The following is a 19,009-nucleotide window of genomic DNA, read 5'->3' as shown; positions in this document are numbered from 1 at the left end:
TGGTATACTGTACCGACAACATCTCAGAACAGCGATTATTTGTAATTATTGATTACTCAGGTTTCTTTTCTTCCTCCCACGCCCCAGTTTGGCACGGATCGCCCTCGGTCGCCCTTGGCTGATCTGGAAAGGCGACTTGGGTGAGGAAAACATAGGTTGAAATTTCAGGCTTGGCTAGAAAATTGAAAAGAAAAAAAAAATCTCCCAGTGATCCCAATGGGAAAAAAAAATCACTTCGGTACCCTTAGTAACTTTGTTTACCTGGAGTCACCAGGTGGCAAATATTGAGCTCACTTTGATCAGATTTACATCCTTAGTTCATAGTTCCACAGGTGTGTCGTTCCCCCTCACTTAAGCGTTTGCATTTCACTTGGTTAGAAATGTATCCTGTAAAATCTTTTTAGATGTTAGATTTTTTCATTCTGCTGATCCTCCAAGATGCTCAGACCAAAGTAACTTGGAAACTAGCTCTTTTTTTTTTTCAGCCAGCTCCCCTTTTGTTCCTGCAACAGTCTTCTGAGGCAGACTGAGATACAGCAGCAATAATATTCATGGTTAAGAATGGAATCTATCATATTTTTAAATTTTTATTAATATCCCACCAACCCACCTCACAGGGCTGTTGTGGGAAAAATAAGAAAAGGACGGAGGATTCGATTAGATATATTTGCCACTTTGAATTTTCTTATGTTTCCCACAACAACAAGTGAGGTGAGTGAGGTGAGTTGGGCTGAGCAAGAGTGAGTGGCCCGAAGTTACCCAGGCAGCTTCTGTGTCTGAAAGGACTCACTGCCTCCTGATTTCTAGCCTGGTACCTTAACCACAAGTCCCTACTAGCTCTACTCCTGGAAGTAAATAGTACCATAAATGGCTTAGCAACACCTGTAATGTCTATTATAATTTACTATAATCCATGTCTTAATGATTGCAATGTGATATATATATATATATGTGTGTGTGTGTGTGTGTGTGTGTGTGTGTGTTTTCTTAAGTTTTCGCAGGTACTTACATGTATGATATTCAACTTTGTTCGGGTATTTTCCCACGTCATTATAGTTGTGCTTTTAAAGTTGTAGCAACATTTCGGCAGAATCTCATCTGCCATCATCAGGCTTCTGCAGATGAACACTATACAGAAGCCAGATGATGGCAGATGAGATTCTGCCAAAACGTTGCTACAACTTTAAAAGCACAACTATAATGATGTGGAAAAACACCTAAACAAAGCTGAATACCATACATACATACATACATACATACATATTTCGTAGATTTTCACGGGTACAGGTATGTAGGTCTAAGTGTGTTTGGGTCTTTTCCTGTGTAAGATTAAGAGTATTTTGGCGACGTTTCGGCGAGGTCCCACTCAGGCTGGTGCTTTCGGGTTCATGCCTGTGCAAGCAGTGGCACGAAGCCGAAAGCTTGCACTGCTTGCACTGGCATGAAGCCGAAAGCTTGCACTGCTTGCACTGGCACGAAGCCAAAAGCTCCATCTCAAACACACCTCCACCAGGCACCCAGATGAAACCTACCTTCCTAGCAAATGATAGCTGTCCATTTACTCGGAGCCAAGCTGCACTAAAAGCCTCCAATACAGGAACACAATGTTGCCAGCCAATCAAGACACACACAAAAAAAGCCACAAAACAGATGGAAGATATTAGAAACACCAATCAAGCAGAACACAGCAAACTCCAAGACCAATAAACACAGACCAAGACTCCCAACCAATCAGGATGAAGAAAAAACCATTCTGGCACAGCAGTAGACTAGCCCCAAATTTAAAACTGAAACAACTGTAAAAGTCTGACTCACAGACGAACACAATACAGAAGCCTGATGATGGCAGATGAGATTCTGCCAAAACGTTGCTACAACTTTAAAAGCACAACTATAATGATGTGGGAAAATACCCGAACAAAGCTGAATGCCATACATATATATGTATGTATGTATATGTATATATATTTGTCTTTGATAAATTGATAAATATCAGGGCCATTTCAGACTTCTGGATTCATACTGTGCATCTTTAGGACAAGAATAGTTTTGGGATGTATTTGTTTATTTTTTTAAAATGAGTTCTCCATATTCTTTGTTTAAATGCACTAAGTTGAGCTGGAGGTAATAGGAAATGAAGGATTCATTCACCCCCAACCCAATTGGCCAGTTGAATTGAAAACCATTACACTGGGAAGGAATAGAAATAGAAATTAGAATAGAATAGAATAGAATAGAATAGAATAGAATTCTTTACTGGCCAATTGTGATTGGATACACAAGGAATTTGTCTTCAGGGCGTAAGCTCTCATTGTACATAAAAACTAAGTGATAAATCATGAGTATAGTCATAAAAATACATTCATCATAAATCATAAAATTAGTGATAGACATAGGATACTAAATAAGCAATCAACATAAATTGTACTAGGAAACTAAATAAAACAATATAAATTGTTAAGATACAGCAACAAAGTTACAGTTGTAAGTAGAAAAGGAGATAAGTAATAAGAAAGACGAGAAGAAGAATATTAATAGTCTTACTAAATAGCTTGACAGTGTTATGGGAATTAGAAGTTTAGAGGAGTGATGGCATGAGGGAAAAACTGTCCTTGTGTCTAGTTGATGCCCCAGAGTTCAGAGTTTGTAAAGCTTTACATTCTTTATATATATATAAACTCACAGACGAACACAATACAGAAGCCTGATGATGGCAGATGAGATTCTGCCGAAGCGTTGCTACAACTTTAAAAGCACAACTACAATGACGTGGGAAAATACCCGAACAAAGCTGAATGCCACTTCCTTTGATTCCCACCTGTTTCCCTATCCTATTTGATTGCTTAAATACTATAGATAAATGGAAAGAAAAACACAAACTTTGCATCAATATTTATTTGCAGTAAAGCCTTTGAAATCCACAAAATTAGTCATTGTATGAATGAGTCTCATAGAGTCTCATAGAGCACCCATTTTGTGAGCATGTCTAACACAGTTCCAAATGTTCTCTCCCTTTTAATGTATTATATAGCACCACATAGTGTAACTGAAAAATATCATACTGTAAATGGAAAATAGTTTTATTTGCTAATGAGATTATTTAGTGTGAATACAGACTGATTTTTTTTCTCTACTGTACTCTGCTATGGCAGTGTGGCTCATAGCTCAGTTATGATAAACACTGCATAAATTTCCGTGTACAAGGTGGTCTTTCAGTAAACAAGGAAAACTTTCTGATGACTTGTATGGCTAAAAGTAAAGAAAAAATTAGCTCATCTTTCCCCACTTTTATTATAATATACCCTCCTGCTCAGCAGGAGCGATGTACAGTACAATGTAAAATTGTACTTCTGACTCAATTTGTTCTGTTGCTAAGCATGACTGGTGAAGGAATAATACGGATAAAACTGGATTAATCAAGAACATTTACCTGATTTTCAGATTAACTCATGTAATAAAAACTTGACTCTATGCTGTGAAATCATGGAACTGAACTCCACGATTCAGGGACAGCTGTTTTCGATTCTCAATAAAGCTTGTCAAGAAGGTGAGATTACCTGTCCTAAAGGATTCCCTGAATATCCGGAAATATTGAATTTGTCAGACCTGAACACCCTAATTTTACAAAAAAAAAAAACAACCCACCTTGAAACTCCCTATTTCCCTACTTTAGACTTGAATTTTCCAACAGTCTTAGAGTATGAATCTTACTGTAGATCACCCACACATAGTAATGATGACTTTATAAAAATAGGCAATATTTAAAATGTGAAAAAGATAAGATTTGACATAACCTTTTTTTTTACTGAATCTGTTGCTGTCATTACAGTTAGTCTTTGACCTATGACCACAATTGAGCATACATACACACACACACACACACACACACATATATATATATATATATATATATATATATATATATATATATATATATATATATAATATGAGACATTTGTTACATGAATTTTGCCCCATTTCACAATCTTTTTTGCCACAGCTGTTAAATCCCTGCAGTGTTAAATTAGTAATATGGTTGTTTAAGTGAATCTGGCTACCCCATTGACTTTGCTCGTCAGAAGGTCACAAAATGGGGATCCCATGATCCTGTTTAGGACACTGAGCTGTCATAAATGTGAGTCAGTTGTCAAGCAGGTGAATTTTCATCATGCGACTTTGGGGTTGCTGCAACGATCATAGGTGTCAAAAACACTCAAGTTCCTTTTTTCAGTGCTGTTATAACTTTGAACTGTCATTAAACAAGGACTACCTGTAATGGGAAGAATGCATCTGATGCATATGTAGTGTCAACAAAGGCACTGATATTGTTGAGAGATTGTTGAGTGTTAGTTGTAAAGTCATCAGGCTCTTCCAGATTTAGTTTCTTCCGATTGGCCCCATAGTCATTTACTGGGCCTCCATTTTGACTCCCGACTCTTTGGATAAACCCGTCAACTCTTGAGGCTGATATTAAGCCTACTGTTGTCTATTGTACATGTATGGCACGTGTTTCTGAAATGGATTCATACCCAACCATTTAAAGAATTTTGTCATATATATTTTTAATTTATCAATTCAGGTGGCAATTATGAAGGTATGGAAATAATAAAATCCCGTCTTCTCCCATGGTTGGGTACTTGCTTTTCGAGCCCAACTTTTGGAAGCACCCTGGACACAAGTTCTTCCGTATTACAGGTAATTATTCTTTTTTTTTAAAAAAAATCCTAATATAAAAATTAAACCAAACATTTGCATGGTTTGGATTCAGAAATTGTATCTTTTATCATCGGTCTTTTAAAATTTGCTTGGGTGTTCAGACTTCACATATAGAATTTGAAACTGATTGCAAAAAAAAAAACACGTTTATCTCTGGAGAAATCCTTGCTGAAAATACAATTTCATAATGGATCTTCAGTCTATCAAAGATTCTGTATTGCAAAATCATTTTGCTTGGTCAGTGAACACTTTACACAAAGTTCTAGAAGTATGCGTTATTCTAATCTATACATGGCTGTTTTATGGAAGAGTTCCCTATTTTGTGGTTTCATATTTATATGTTTCTGTTGAACATCTTAATTGGAAAAGCAATGTTATAGTTGGGAAAATTAATTTGACAAGGCTAAGCAAATCGTATGAAGCAGAAGAATAATTTCAAATGACAGAGGATCTTACTTAGATCAGGGCTGAGGATCAAAGGCCCTTTTATGACTTGTGGACCAACTCCCAGAGCCAGCCAATTCTAGGAATTGAAATCCATAAGTCATAAAAGGACCATGGTTCCTTACTCATAACTTAGATGATTGTAGCAGGGTGGAGTAATCTAAAAAAAATTAAATCATGGCAACTGGAGCAAAGTTTAACTGAGAGATTTTGTTAGTCATCCATATAAATTTACTCAAATGGGTCAGTTTTAATAAACTACTCCAGTGGCCATGATTTAATCTTTATAAATATTTTTAGTCTGGACGGTTGAGTCTTCATTTCCACCTGGCTGAGTATGTAGTGTGAAACCTACCTTCTCTTCCAGAATAGAGGTAGAACATCCTAGTCTCTGAGTTCTCGTCAGTGGCCATATTGGCTGTGGAATTCTGGGATTTGAAGTCCACCTTCCTGGAAGTTGCCAGACCTAGGAAACCCTGGTGGGAAGGCTTGGAAGTTACGTGTGACATTAGCATTATTCCAAGGGTTCTCCTCCACTCCAAGTGTGTAAGACAGAAGCAGCCCCCCATAACTTTGTTGCTTTTCTGGCACATTTACCTTTCCTAACAGGTGTGTAAGGGGCGTGCATAAGCGCACAATTGTGCCTACCATCCCCGTCCTATTGTCCCCAATTATTCTATGTCCTTTATTTATACTTATATTCATCATCTTGTAAGCTATTGATAAATAAATAAAATAAAACATTAAAAAAGGGTTTGCCCCAAGCTGTGAGTGGGTGAAGATGATGCCATGCATGCTATTACGTTGTTATGTCAGGGGTTGCCATGCCTGGATGAAAAACTAATGTTGGTGGTTGTGTGGCACCCTCCCAACTTATGTATTTTTGCTTGGCCTTCCTTAAAATTGAAAAATAAAATAAAATTAATAAAATTAATTCAAGATATCTGTATAACTTCTCACAATGTTTCTGGGATATGTTCAAATGCCCTTTCATTTATAATTTTTAGACTATGTATATCTGCTTGTAGGAATCCCTTGAGAAAGACAGACTGCTGAGGGAATTAAGCAGCGTTCGGAACTTTGAAGTTGAACAGCTGGAAAAAGAGCTGAGTGCCACACGGTTACAGCTGAGTTTGGTGCAACAAGAGTAGGGGAAAAAAAAAACCTCTCTTTTTTTTTGTCCTTCTATAAGTTGAAAATATTGAATCCTGTTGTATACAAATAACTTTGCAGCATTTACAAACAGAGGCCTTCCAGGTATGATGGGACACAGCAGCCAGGATTTTTAATCCGGTTTGTGTGGCTAGTACCTGGGAATTCTGGTGCTTTTAATTATTTTTTAATCCTGCCTGTGTTGTTATTGAAATAACTCAAGTGGGCAAACATGCAGGTGGTCTTTGACTTACAACCATCCATTTAGCCACCAGAGATACAGACGTTAGTTTCAACCGGTCTTCAAACTTAGGACCATTGCAGCACCTCCAAAGTCACCTGATCAAAATTTGGGTGCTTGGCAGCTGGCATATATTTATGATGGTTGTAGCATTCCAGGGTTATGGGATTGCCATTTGTGACCTTAGATGTTTTGCAAAGTCTATGGGGAAAGCCGGGTTTGTTTAATGCCTGGTTGGATTGCTTAACAACCACAACTATTCTCTGAACAACCGTGACATAAAATCCAGCATGATTCTCTTAACAACCTTTGTAACAAATTCTGCTCCAGTTATGGTTGTATGTCAAGGATTACCTGTATTTAATACTCCTCCTTCCTTCTCCTTTCCCCACAACAATAACCCTGTGAGATGAGATGGATTCAAAGGGAATGACTGGTCCAAAGTCACTCAACTGGATTTCAGACCTAAGGCAGAACCTGAATTCACAGTTACCTGATTTCTAGTTCAGCACCTTAACCACTACTTGAAACTACTACTATTACTATTACTATTATTATTATTATTATTATTTCTTCTTCTTCTTCTTCTTCTTCTTCTTCTTCTTCTTCTTCTTCTTCTTCTTCTTCTTCTTCTTCTTCTTCTTCTTCTTCTTCTTCTTCTTCTTCTTCTTCTTCTTCTTCTTCTTCTTCTTCTTCTTCTTCCTCCTCCTCCTCCTCCTCCTCCTCCTCCTCCTCCTCCTCCTCTTTTTTTGCTCACCTCTGTCAATCTGGAGAAGATCAAATGAGAAAAGGCTGCTTGGCATAAACTGGCAAGTATAAATAGTATTGTATTGTACAATGCAAGATATTTACCATACAATTGGCATAACTGTATTCATTGACCGTGGAAGTGAAGGTTTTTAGTGGGGGTGTGATGTGTCTTTTAGTCATTCCCTACAAATCCCTACAGTTCTCTTGGCAACATCTTTGGAAGTGGTTTGCCATTGCTTTCCTTCTAGGGCTGAAAGAGAGTGACTGGCCCAAAGTCATCCATCTGGTTTCATGTATAAGCTAGAGTTACAACTCAAGATTGTCCAGTTTCTAGCACAGTGCTTTAAACTACTACACCAAACTGGCTCTCAGCAAGTTTACACACAGATATAGAAAAAAATAAGCATCTATAAAGTGGTTCTCGAATATTTTTTTAAAATATGGCTGTTTCCTCATTTCCCCCCCAAATAGAAAAAAAAATCTCTTATGTTTTGCTTCCTTGCAAACCTCATAAATTATGAGCTGGACATCAACTATAATTATTAACAGATTTGTGTTTCTTTATGAAGAGCATATTCAGAAACAGCTTGAATTATACAAATATTATGAGCAAAATTGACCTAAACATAAATAAATTTATAAGGGCTAAAATTCTTCTAGAGATAAAACCATAAATATTTACAAGCACCTATTTTTTTTAAAAAAATAAGTAACAAGAAATGCTCTTTAAAGAAAGTTGTAGTTTGTAACCTTTATTGAACTATTTATTTCTTTTCCAAGATATTTTAACTCAAAATGCAGCAAACATTTAATGGCTAAATGAATAAAATCTACCTGGTTTTGCCCTGTATATAATTGAGAATTAGTTTTGTGTGATTAATGGAATGTCAGCCTATAACATGAAAGATTCATAAATCTTAAAACAGTATTATTTTATACTAGGAAAATCAAATAGAAATATTTCCCTTTGCAACTGTAAAAATACTCACATGCTGTACTCCAAAATAAAGTACATTGAGTAATAACATATTTCAGAAACCTTACAAAATTGAATTCAAGTTTTCATGTTTTAGTAGGAGCTGATTTGGGACATGTTGGGAAAAATAATTAATATAGTCTGAGGAAAAATAGTCTGAGGAAAATCCTGAACATTTGGAACTATTTGGATCATTATAACTGATCTATATAAAGACCTTGAAGTCACATGGAAAGATAAAAAAATAGATTTTCTTATATTTGAAAATGTCCACCATTTCTGGTTTTCTCCATTATTGAATTATGTTAATATATTGATATATACTATAGGATGTTTGTGGGACCACAATATGTTGGTTAGTCTGCTTGGATATGTTTCTTCTTGCCAGTCAGGAATGTTCTGGAATAAAAGGCACTGATTTCCCACAGTTTCGATTAAATACCATAGTTTATTTATATCCCTTTTTATTATTTTTACAAATAATGAGCTGAAAATATTATTCTTCCTGTTTTTCCTACAACAACCCTATGAAATAAGTTGGGCTGAGAGAGAATGACTGGCCCAATGTCACACAACCAGCTTTCATGGCTAAGGCAGGACGCGAACTCATGATCTCCCGTTTTCTATCCTAGTGCCTTATCCACTAGACAAAGTTGGCTTTACAGTTTTGACTTAAGAGTTTTAAAATATTTGGATAAACAAAATGACAACTAATTAGATTTTCTTATTGTCTTGCACTATGAATCGATGTCCATAACAAATATCAAAAAAAGTTGGATGGAAAACGTATCAAAGACATACAGTCAAAACTGACATAAACTGGTACTTCTTTCAATATCCTTAATAGGACGAGCAATTCTGACACTAGTTTCAGATACAAACTTCCAGTAAACTGCACAGCTGGATGGAAAATAGCTCAGCAAAGTAGTTTAGGCACTTTAGAAATTTGAAGCTTGTGGTTACATGTACTTAATAGGATGAACAAATGACCAATAAACTGCACAGCAGGACACACAACTCCTAGCAGAGACAATCATGCAGCATCTAAAAACTACAGAACTCCCACATATACAACCCAAAGTTTGGATCTGGATACAATCAACTTCTTCAAAGGAATCAAATTTACAATACCTTTCCTGGATATCTTCATCATTTTAAAATCAAGTCTTATTGATAAACAAGCCAGGGTAACTAAGTGTCCCACTACCAAAGTAACAGCCCAACCTCCCACAAAAGGAGTCGTGTACAAACGCACTACATCAGAAAAAGAAAACAGACCATCTATACAACATCCCCCCCCCCAAAAAAAGATACCCACACAGTTTTATTGGAACCTGACCCCCCACAGCACAAATGACACAAGCTATAAAAAGAATAACACCGCCATACACCCCCAAAATCCTAGAAGCTACAGCAGATAATTATATTGCATTATTGTGGCACACTAACTAAAGCCCGCCAAAACATCTTAAGTAAACCCAAAGGCCCAGTAGGCTGAAGAAGACAAATCAGGAATACTCTACAAGATAAAGTATAAGGACTATAGCAGCCATCATGTAGGACAGAGGGAAGTTTAGCAGAATACCTCCATGAACACCGGCTAGCAGTTAGAAGATAATGTACAATGAATACCCCTTAATCTTAAACGGAAGGACAGACTCAACCATACATAGTTTTAGGTGGGAAACTGAGCATTCTAGACAGCCATCAGCAAACACATGAAAGCAAACCATTCAAAAGAGACAACAAAAAAGCTAAGAAGGGAAAAAAGACTGGTGGGATTCCAGTGGTGGGATTCCAAATTTTTCCCCACCGGTTCTATGAGCACGCTTCAGCTGCTGCGCGAATCAGTTCAAGCGCCAAACATACGTGCGCAGCAATGAAAAACCGCCTTCTGTCAGTGCTGGTGAGGTGAGCTGTTTTTGCATTTCACTTCGCTGTGCAAATCAGCTGAGCTAAACAAGGGAATATAGGACAGGATAGGGCGGGGTGGATGGGCAGGGCCAGCCAGAGGTGGTATTTGCTGGTTCTCCGAACTAGTCAAAATTTTCGTTACCAGTACAGCGGAACTGGCCTGAACTGGCTGAATACCATCTCTGAATACCTCCTCTTCAGCAACCAAGCAAGGATGGACATGAGACAAGCAGTCAAGCAGGAAACAAGTACCAAGAATTCAAGTGTTCAACACTGAGCTCCGTATATTCTCTTCTATTGGAAGAGCAGTTATTTTATCTCATTAATTCTCAAGTTGTGAGTAATTGGAAACTGTAATTCTCTTGAGGTTGCTGAATCATACTTAATGGTAAAGGATGTTGAGAATTTTAATTATGATTATATCAGAAGGGCCACAGCCTCACTATGCTTGTGTCAGCAAGACCAAGAATCACAATTTTAGAAGGCAACATATCTTAAATGTACACTGTGTTTCGGCAAACTACACAATTTTCTTGCGTCTGTCAGAATTCCACGCATCACATCCATTTTCTCTTGTTGAGCTGATTAAACGTAAGAAGACTGTTTCCAGTTAAGAAATTAGTTCCTTAAAATAGCTTTGATCTCCTTTTTAAAAAAATCACACTTAGCAAGAATGATACTTTCCTGGTGTCAAAAACATATGAATTTTCTTATGACTATTGGAGTCGAGGGAGGGTTGAAGGAGGAACAGATATTTTACTAACGACGATGGAGGAAAATCTTAAGTTTGTCTTACTTCTCAGTGCCCTTCGATGTATGTATGGCAGGATAGTGGGACAGATTGATGAATAAATTTGAAATATTCATATGTTGTAGACATCTGTCTAGAGTGTTAAAGTGTGAGTGTGCTTGTGTGTATGTGTGAAAAGTACAGATGGTCGTCATGGTAGGTAAATTGCATTTAAAATGAGAAGGTTCCCCCTGTTTACTTGAATATACAGTAATGGAGATATATAGTTTTGGGTGGGTTTTTTTGCTGTACAGTCTTCCCTTGTTTAAAACTTAAGGTTGTCTTCCTTTTGGATAAATACAATGAATTGCGTTTGACTTTAGATTTATTGACACATATATAATAAGTTTTTTATTATAACAGGTACAAATGCAGTCAGTCAAAGAAACGCTAATAGTGCAATTAGTTTGATAGTTCTTTTCTTGAGATGCGTTTAAAGAAATTAAGGAAATCCAGTTATCATGAAAGAGACCTTTTATTTACGCAACAGTCCTTTCCTACCTCTTGTCTTTTCTGCAGCCATCTCATCCCCAGCCTCTGCTCTGGAGACGCACTCTCCAAAACCTATTTTGAAGACACCTGAGAACAGGAAGCTGCAGGAGAAATGAACTTTTCCCTCTTGCTTATGGCATCTTTCCCTTGGCAAGAGGGCTCCATCTCTCCCAACTATATTATTCCTAACTTTTTGAAGTGCATTTTCATAATTGCAGGAAAAAAAACAAACTCCAATGACCTCTCTCAATGCAGAGTTTGTTTTTAATATAGCCTCTGTATGAGAGGACATAAATGACCTAACTCTAATTTGCCTACTAAATTGACATGTGGAAAGGATTCAATAATGATATTGAAGGAAGCTCTTTGTTGTCGTATCAAAGCAACGGAATGAATTGGCAATGTTGTCAGATGTAGATTGTCAAACTAGAAATCAGGATTGACATTTTAGACAGAATCCATACTTGAGCGGAATAATCCTAGAATTTCCGCTTAAAAGCTTCTGACAGCAAACAATGGACAACATTGACATGATATTTGAAAGAGCTACTTTCAAGACCGTAAACAAACAACACTAGCCTAGATTGACTAATAGATGGACAGATACCTAAGTTGCCTTTTGAGTCTGTGGGGATCCAATTACAGCCTTCAAAATATATGCAAATATCATTTGTTGCAAATTTTAGCTTCTGCAAAGAAAATATATGAAGGACGTTCTGTAAATTATTGAGCGTCTGTTACGCATTTGTGATTTTTCAAATTGTGGTTTAAGTTACACTTGCCCCATATATCTATATATCTATATCTATATCTATCTATATCTATATATCTATATATCTCTATCTCACTTAAGGTAAATGTGATTGTTATATTATGATGTTTCCCCTGAAAGTAGAAGATCTAGGTTTGGCTGATGGCTACTTCTGTGTACTAGTTGTTTTGATTTTGATAAAAGTACTTTACCTGTTAATATTATTTAGTCAGCCTTTTCAAAGCTCCCCCAAGGGGATTATTGGAATTGCAGTTTTCAAGACACTGCTCCCTATTTCACTGGGGGGAAAATTTATATTTTTTCAAACTAGAAAAATAGTGTCTTTACATTTAAAGGTATATCTCTGGGTATTAAATTCTCTTGCAGTCTGACAGAAGCCAAGTTGTCTCTTGAAGACACAAAGTCCAAATCAGCTACTACTCTTTTGGCAGCGGAAGATGAAATTGTTCAGCTAAAAACAGAGTAAGGAAAAAAAAAACCCGCCTTATCGTGCAGGACTACTTATAACTATTATCTATTTGTCAAAATTATAGATTTTTCTAAAGGTTTAGATTTTTCATTTTATAATGGTCATAAGTCTGAGTTGCTTTTGGACAGATATAGATGACCTTTTGTACAAGTACCTGTTTTTGAATATTTAGTATGTAAAAAGAATATGTGTGTGTGTGTTATGTTTTCATGGGTATTTATATATGTGGTATTTAGGTTTGTTTGGGCATTTTCCCATGTCTTAATAGTTGTGCTTTTAAAGTTATAGCAACGTTTCGGCAGAATCTCATTTGCCATCATCAGGCTTGTGTATTGGGTTCTTCTTAGGCCTGTGTGTCAGGCATTGGCAGCCGTTACTATTTGAATTTGGTGCTGGCTTTGTGCTTTATTTGAATGGTTTTTTCTTCATCCTGATTGATTGGGAGTCTAAGTCTGTGCAACTCCAAGACCAATAAACACAGTCCTAAAAAGGGGAGACTGTATCTTCTAATATTAGGCTGGCCTTACTTATAAGACCCTGCATTCCAAAGATGGTGTTATTTTTTTATATTAAAAAATCTTGTATACTGCTTGAATGGGATTGGAAAGGTTATTGTCTCAGAAAGCTCTGAATGTTTTTCTATTATGTGTAATCCAATATTTATGACTTCCATATTTTTAGAGGTTAGGGTTAGAGTTTATTGGAATTGTCAAGGGGCTGATTGCATGCTGAAAGTTTTCACATCATTCAATTCATGATATTCCACACTGTGATTTTAGCAGCCGTTGTACTGAATCTTTCTGAACAATTTTGCCCCTGTGCTTCCGTGACGTGTGCAGTATTATATTTACTCAGTATTATATTATTATTATTTTTAACTTTTATTGTCAGCGGTTACTTTGAACTCAAGTGGGTATAGAAAAATCAGCAAAAGACATGTGGGGGAAAGTCAAACTTGTTTGCAGGATAGTGCAATTAAATAACGGTATGATATTAGTTAAATGCTCATGTTGATTTTTAACCATGTAAATAAACTTATTCAGAATCTTGGGCTTATTCCCATGTGCTCATTCAGGTTTATTCGCTAGTTAGGCTTATTTAATATTGCAACCTAAATGTGCTTTTTGTGTATTGATTCTGCAGAATGATAGTCAGTGAGTGCAAGCATAGCTTAATAAAAACTAATTGTAAAATACTAAACTCAAAGGCCACCATTGTGATGCACTTGAAAGGAATTCTAAAACGCACAGTGGGTTTTTAGCCACTCGCTGGATACAATCTATACATATGAATTCCCATCTTATGTCATGTAAAGCAGGATCTATGACAATTTGCCACAGTTAACTCGCCACGACCAACACGCCATGGCCAATTCACTGCAGGACAACTCGCCATAGGCCAAGAGTTAACACTAATATCAAAGAAATAGTGGGGGGAAAGGATGCAAAAAGAAGGATGGAACGAAATGTGAATTGCAAACATGTTTTTAAATTTTATTTTAAATAATTAAATAGAATTGTTGAATTGTCCTGCAGCAAGTTGTTCCATGGCAAGATGGTCTTGGGGAGTTGGCCATGGCAAGTTGGCTGCAGCGAGTTGGCCGTAGCAACTTGTCCTATTCTCTATAAAGCATCCCATTTCATTTGAAATCAGTGGGGAAACTACTTATACGGAGCTTCATACAATCGATAAGAGAGGGATAGAGTCCCGCTGTGTAAAGGGAGTGGGAACCTACCTTTGGTGGGATTCAATTTTTTTTACTTCTGGTTCTGTGGGTGTGGCTTGGTGGGCATGGCATGCCATGGCTTGACTTGGTGGGTGTGGCTTGGTGGGCATAGCAGCGGAAGGATACTGTAAAATCTCCATTCCCTCCCCACTCCTGGGGGAAAATTACTGAAAATTCCCTCTTCCCTCCCCACCCCACTAACCTGCTTTCCAGCTCTGTTCTCCTGTGCAGGTCAACCAAAGAAGACCCAGCCGATCAGCTGGGCCTCGGGAAGCAGAGAATAGATGGGGGCGGAGCCAGTCAGAGGTGGTATTTACCGGTTCTCTGAACTACTCAGAATTTCCGCTACCGGTTCTCCAGAACTGCTCAGAACCTGCTGAAGACCACCTCTGAAACACACATTTGTGCAAATGAGTAGGATTGGGCAAAGAGGGGTAGGAAGGCTTTAGTATTGGCAGGGGCAGTAACTTTTGAGTTGACAAGACTAGCTGCTTTCTCCTAACCACATTTGGGATTGAGGTAGATTGGAACCCTGGGTGGTTTTTTTAAAATACCTCGAAACAACATGATATGCCTCAATGTTTATAATTTTATAGCTAATAATAGAATGCAGAAAGTTCCACATGGCTTTCGAGTGGTGAAGAGAGTTAAAAAATGCAAAGGTTTACTTTAAATTGTGAGGATAATTGTCAACTGTGTAGGAGCAACTCTTGAATTCCTCCCGCTTACCATTTTTTAATCTCCCAGGCTGATGTTAATATGGCACAAAAAAGCAGAGCATCACTTCAATCGTGCATTTTATCTGATTTGTTTTTTTGTGGTTAAGCTTAAAGGCTTCTCAGGCAAAATCAGATTGCACTTTGGAGAATCTGGATGAGTACGAGAATCAGTTACAGACATTGAAGGATGAAATTGCTATCCTTCGGGCTGAGAAGTCCCTTCTTCAAAGCAGGTAAGGACCTGTGAAGGTTTTTTTTTTTTTTGCAGCTTATGAGAGCCAAAAAGCAAGCTTCTTTTCTCGTGGGGTCTTCATTAGAGATTCTTGGTCTCCTTCTATTCTATTTGTGATGGGTTGGGGAAATGATTAGATGTTTTGTGGATGAAGAAAGAACGTTCAGATAACAGAGTTGGAAAGGACCTTGTAGGTCATCTAGTCCAACTCCCCATCCAAGCAGAAGACCCTAAACCATTTCAAGTCCAGTCTCTTCTTGAAAGCATCCAGGGATGAAGCTCCCACAACTTCTGAAGGCAACTTCTGTTCCATTCGTTGATTGTTCTCACTGTCAGAAAATTTGTCCTTATTACCAGGTTGAATCTCTCCTTGTTCAGTTTCCATCCATTATTCTTTGTTTGGCTTTTGGGTGCCTTAAAAAATAGCTTGACCCCTTCCTCTCTGTGGCAGCCCCTCAAATATTGGAAGATGCTCTCCTGTCTCCCCTGGTCCTTCTCTTCCCTAGACTAGCCATGCCCAGTTCCTGTAACCGTTCATCGTATGTTTTAGCCTCCAGTCCCCTAATCATCTTGGTTGCTCTTCTCTGCCCTCTTTCTAGAGTCTCAACATCTTTTTTATAGTCTGGTGACCAAAACTAGAGCAGTATTCTAGGTGTGGTCTTACTAAGGCTTTATAGAGTGATATTAGTACCTCACATGATCTTGATTAAATTGTTAGTGCAATTTAGGATTGCATTGGCTTTTTTTGGCGGCTGCTGTGCACTGTTGGCTCATATTTAATTGGTTGTCCACCAAGACTCCAAGATCCTTTCACAGTTACTGCTTCAACCCTGGTTTTTCCCAATCTATATATATGTAGTTTTGGTTAGTCTTGCCTAAGTGTAAGACTTTATTTTTCTCTACATTGAATTTCATTTTGTTAGTTGGGACCCAGTGTTCAAGTCTGTCAGAATGTTCTGTGCTTGGATATTTTTCCTATCTCTATCTAGTTTCCCATGCTCTGAAAAGCTCATTACAATAATTCATTTATTTATTAAATTTATACGCCTAGAGAGCGACTCATAGAGAGCAACTCTGGGGATTATTATATTTCCTTGATCTGGGGAAAGAGGCCATATCCATAGATTTACAATTTATTTACTCCTGCCTTTCAGTTCAAGATGAAACATCTTCCCCCAAAGAGAAAGAATTGTATCTACCAAAACATTTTGAAAAATCATTAAATATTTCTTGAATTTGGGAATATTCACAAAACTAATCTTTTGTATCAAAGTGTACTAGAATCAAAAGCAGTAAAGTATCTCACTGTGACAAAAATGTAGACCTTTATAAGCAATAATAATAAAAATGGCTGGTGTTTTTCTTAGAACAATAGAAACAAATACAAAAAAAATTTTTTTTAACTACAGGTGGTCCTCAACATATGACCACAAGTGAGACCAAAATTATATTGCTTAGTGAGAAATTTGTTAAGTGACTTTTGCCTGCAAAGCTTATTCAATTTAGGTAGGGAGAGTTAGATAGTTTCCTATGCCAAGCAAAATGTATTCCCAAACTTTTGTTTGCCCAAATATCTGATATGAAGGAAAGGAAGGTGAAATGGTATAACAGGAGAAAAAGAGAAGAGAGAAGTTCAGTTTTTCTGCCTCAAACAATTCTTCTCTTGATTTACTTGAGATACTTGCATTCCATCTTCTAATTTCATATGTGCTTAGTTTAAATATAGCCCAAATTTTGAGCCCAAAATTTCCATTGCTAAGTGAGAAATTGGTTAAGTGAATTTTGCCCCATTTCATGACATTTCTTGCCACAGTTGTTAGGTGAATCACTGCAGTTGTTAAGTTAGTAACACGGTTGTTAAGTGAATCTCCCCCATTAATTTTAAGGTCGCAAAAGGGGATCATATGACCCCGGCACATAGCAATGGTCATAAATATGAGCCACCTGCCAAGCATCTGAATTTTGCTGACGTGGTCATGGGGATGATAGAAAGGTTGTAACTGTGATAAACGGTCATAGGTCACATTTTTCAGTGCCTTTTAAACGTTGAAAAGTCACTAAATGAACCATTGTAAGTCAAGATCTTCCTGTATTTGGAGCAAAGTATTTGTAGCAGTAAAGATTTTGCCTGCCTGCCATTCGGCAAATCTTGTTTCAGGCTTGCACGAAATCGATCTTCTCCTCCGAGACTTGCTCGAAGTAGATCGCCGAGTCCATCTCCAGCACGGAATTTTTCACCCAGCCGGGGAAGACTTACTTATGCTTTGCGCCATGCTCGCCTTGTGGAACGATTCAATGACATTTACTCTCAAGAACGTCTAGATGCTCAAACCCTCTTGAGGAGCTACACAGATGATCTGGAAATGGTGCAGAGAATAATCTATACCGCTGTTGTGGTATGACACGCAACTGTTTTTTTTTAATGCCATTAATACTCATTACTTTGATAAGTGCACACGGATCATAAACTGCTTAGAAGCGTCAGTCGCTGGAACTTCTGTCATCAGGTCTCATTACGGAAATATGAAATGTTGATGTTGGTTCAACAATATGCTTATCACAGATTAGAGATGTTTTTATGAAGAACAGTTCAATTGTGCAGATGACTTACACATGGCCATTGATGGCTTACTTAGAGTTTATTTTATGAACTTGTATTTTTGAGCTCCTTAAAAGAAGATCCATGGTTTGTTCCTCTGATTAGTTAACCCAGAATTCATTAGCAGCTGCATGAAATCTATGAATCAAGTACACTGAAAGCATTTGCATTAAGACAAATTCCTTGTGTGTCCAATCACACTTGGCCAATAAAGAATTCTATTCTATTAAAAAAAATAGCTGGCATTGGCTACTAAAAAGAATAGTACTTAGTATTTAGATATACCATGGTGGCTCAGTGGCTAAGTGGCTGTACTTTCTGAACGGTGTTAATATCAGATACGTAATGTGGATTCCAGACTGATGAGCTGTATTCAAGTATTGGTGTAGCAAATGTTTTGTATGCTCTAGTTAGTAGTATGATATTACCAGAGAAAAAGCTACGTAGGATTAGGTTAACAACTCTTAACGCCTTTTTGGCTATGTAGTTATAGTGGGCTCTAGCACTTAGGTCATTTGAGATGAGTACTTACTCCAAGATCCTTGACAGAGTTTGGATCATCAACTAAGTCTTGACTATTCAGCCTGTATTTTATTTTCTGTATTTTTTTGCCAGTATGTAAGGCAGAGCATTTATTTGTTGAGATTTGAATTTGCCATTTGTTTGACCATTCTGATACATAGTCATAGCAGTATTGTCTGTGGTATTGAATAGCTTTACATCGTCAGCGAAGAGAACGCAGTTGCTCTTGATATAATCACAGAGGTCATTTATGTAGAGTATGAAAAGAGTTGGTCCTAGAACACTGCCTTGGGGGATACCACTGTTGACAGGTACAGAATTTGATAGGACGCTCCCAATTTTGACCATTTGTTGTCTGTTTGACAGGAATGCTTCTATCCAGTTATGCAGGTGTCCAGAGATACCATAAGATTTTAGTTTTAGGAGTAGTTTGTCGTGTACCGCTGAATCCAAGGCTTTACAGAAGTCTATGTAGATTGCGTCTATTGTTGATCG

General features: G+C 37.4%; 1 protein-coding gene across 3 annotated transcripts in view; it reads left to right on the top strand.

Annotated features, from left to right (window-relative positions):
* Positions 1 to 19,009, top strand: part of SPATA18 (spermatogenesis associated 18) — a 36,400-nt gene that overhangs the window by 1,488 nt on the left and 15,903 nt on the right. Inside the window, exons 2-7 of one of the 3 annotated variants that reach the window (XM_087936597.1) lie at positions 3,442 to 3,547; positions 4,580 to 4,695; positions 6,189 to 6,307; positions 12,614 to 12,709; positions 15,269 to 15,394; positions 17,552 to 17,789. In XM_087936597.1, the coding sequence (XP_087792723.1) occupies positions 3,442 to 3,547; positions 4,580 to 4,695; positions 6,189 to 6,307; positions 12,614 to 12,709; positions 15,269 to 15,394; positions 17,552 to 17,789 (801 nt within the window). The remainder of the gene's footprint in view (positions 1 to 3,441; positions 3,548 to 4,579; positions 4,696 to 6,188; positions 6,308 to 12,613; positions 12,710 to 15,268; positions 15,395 to 17,551; positions 17,790 to 19,009) is intronic. The other 2 variants (XM_087936598.1, XM_087936599.1) reach the window with 2 other exon arrangements.

This window comes from Pseudonaja textilis, chromosome 6, assembly GCF_049901715.1.
Source record: "Pseudonaja textilis isolate UNSWEBS1 chromosome 6, rPseTex1.2, whole genome shotgun sequence".
Lineage (NCBI taxonomy): Eukaryota > Metazoa > Chordata > Lepidosauria > Squamata > Elapidae > Pseudonaja > Pseudonaja textilis.
This window is presented reverse-complemented; position numbering and strand designations above follow the sequence as displayed.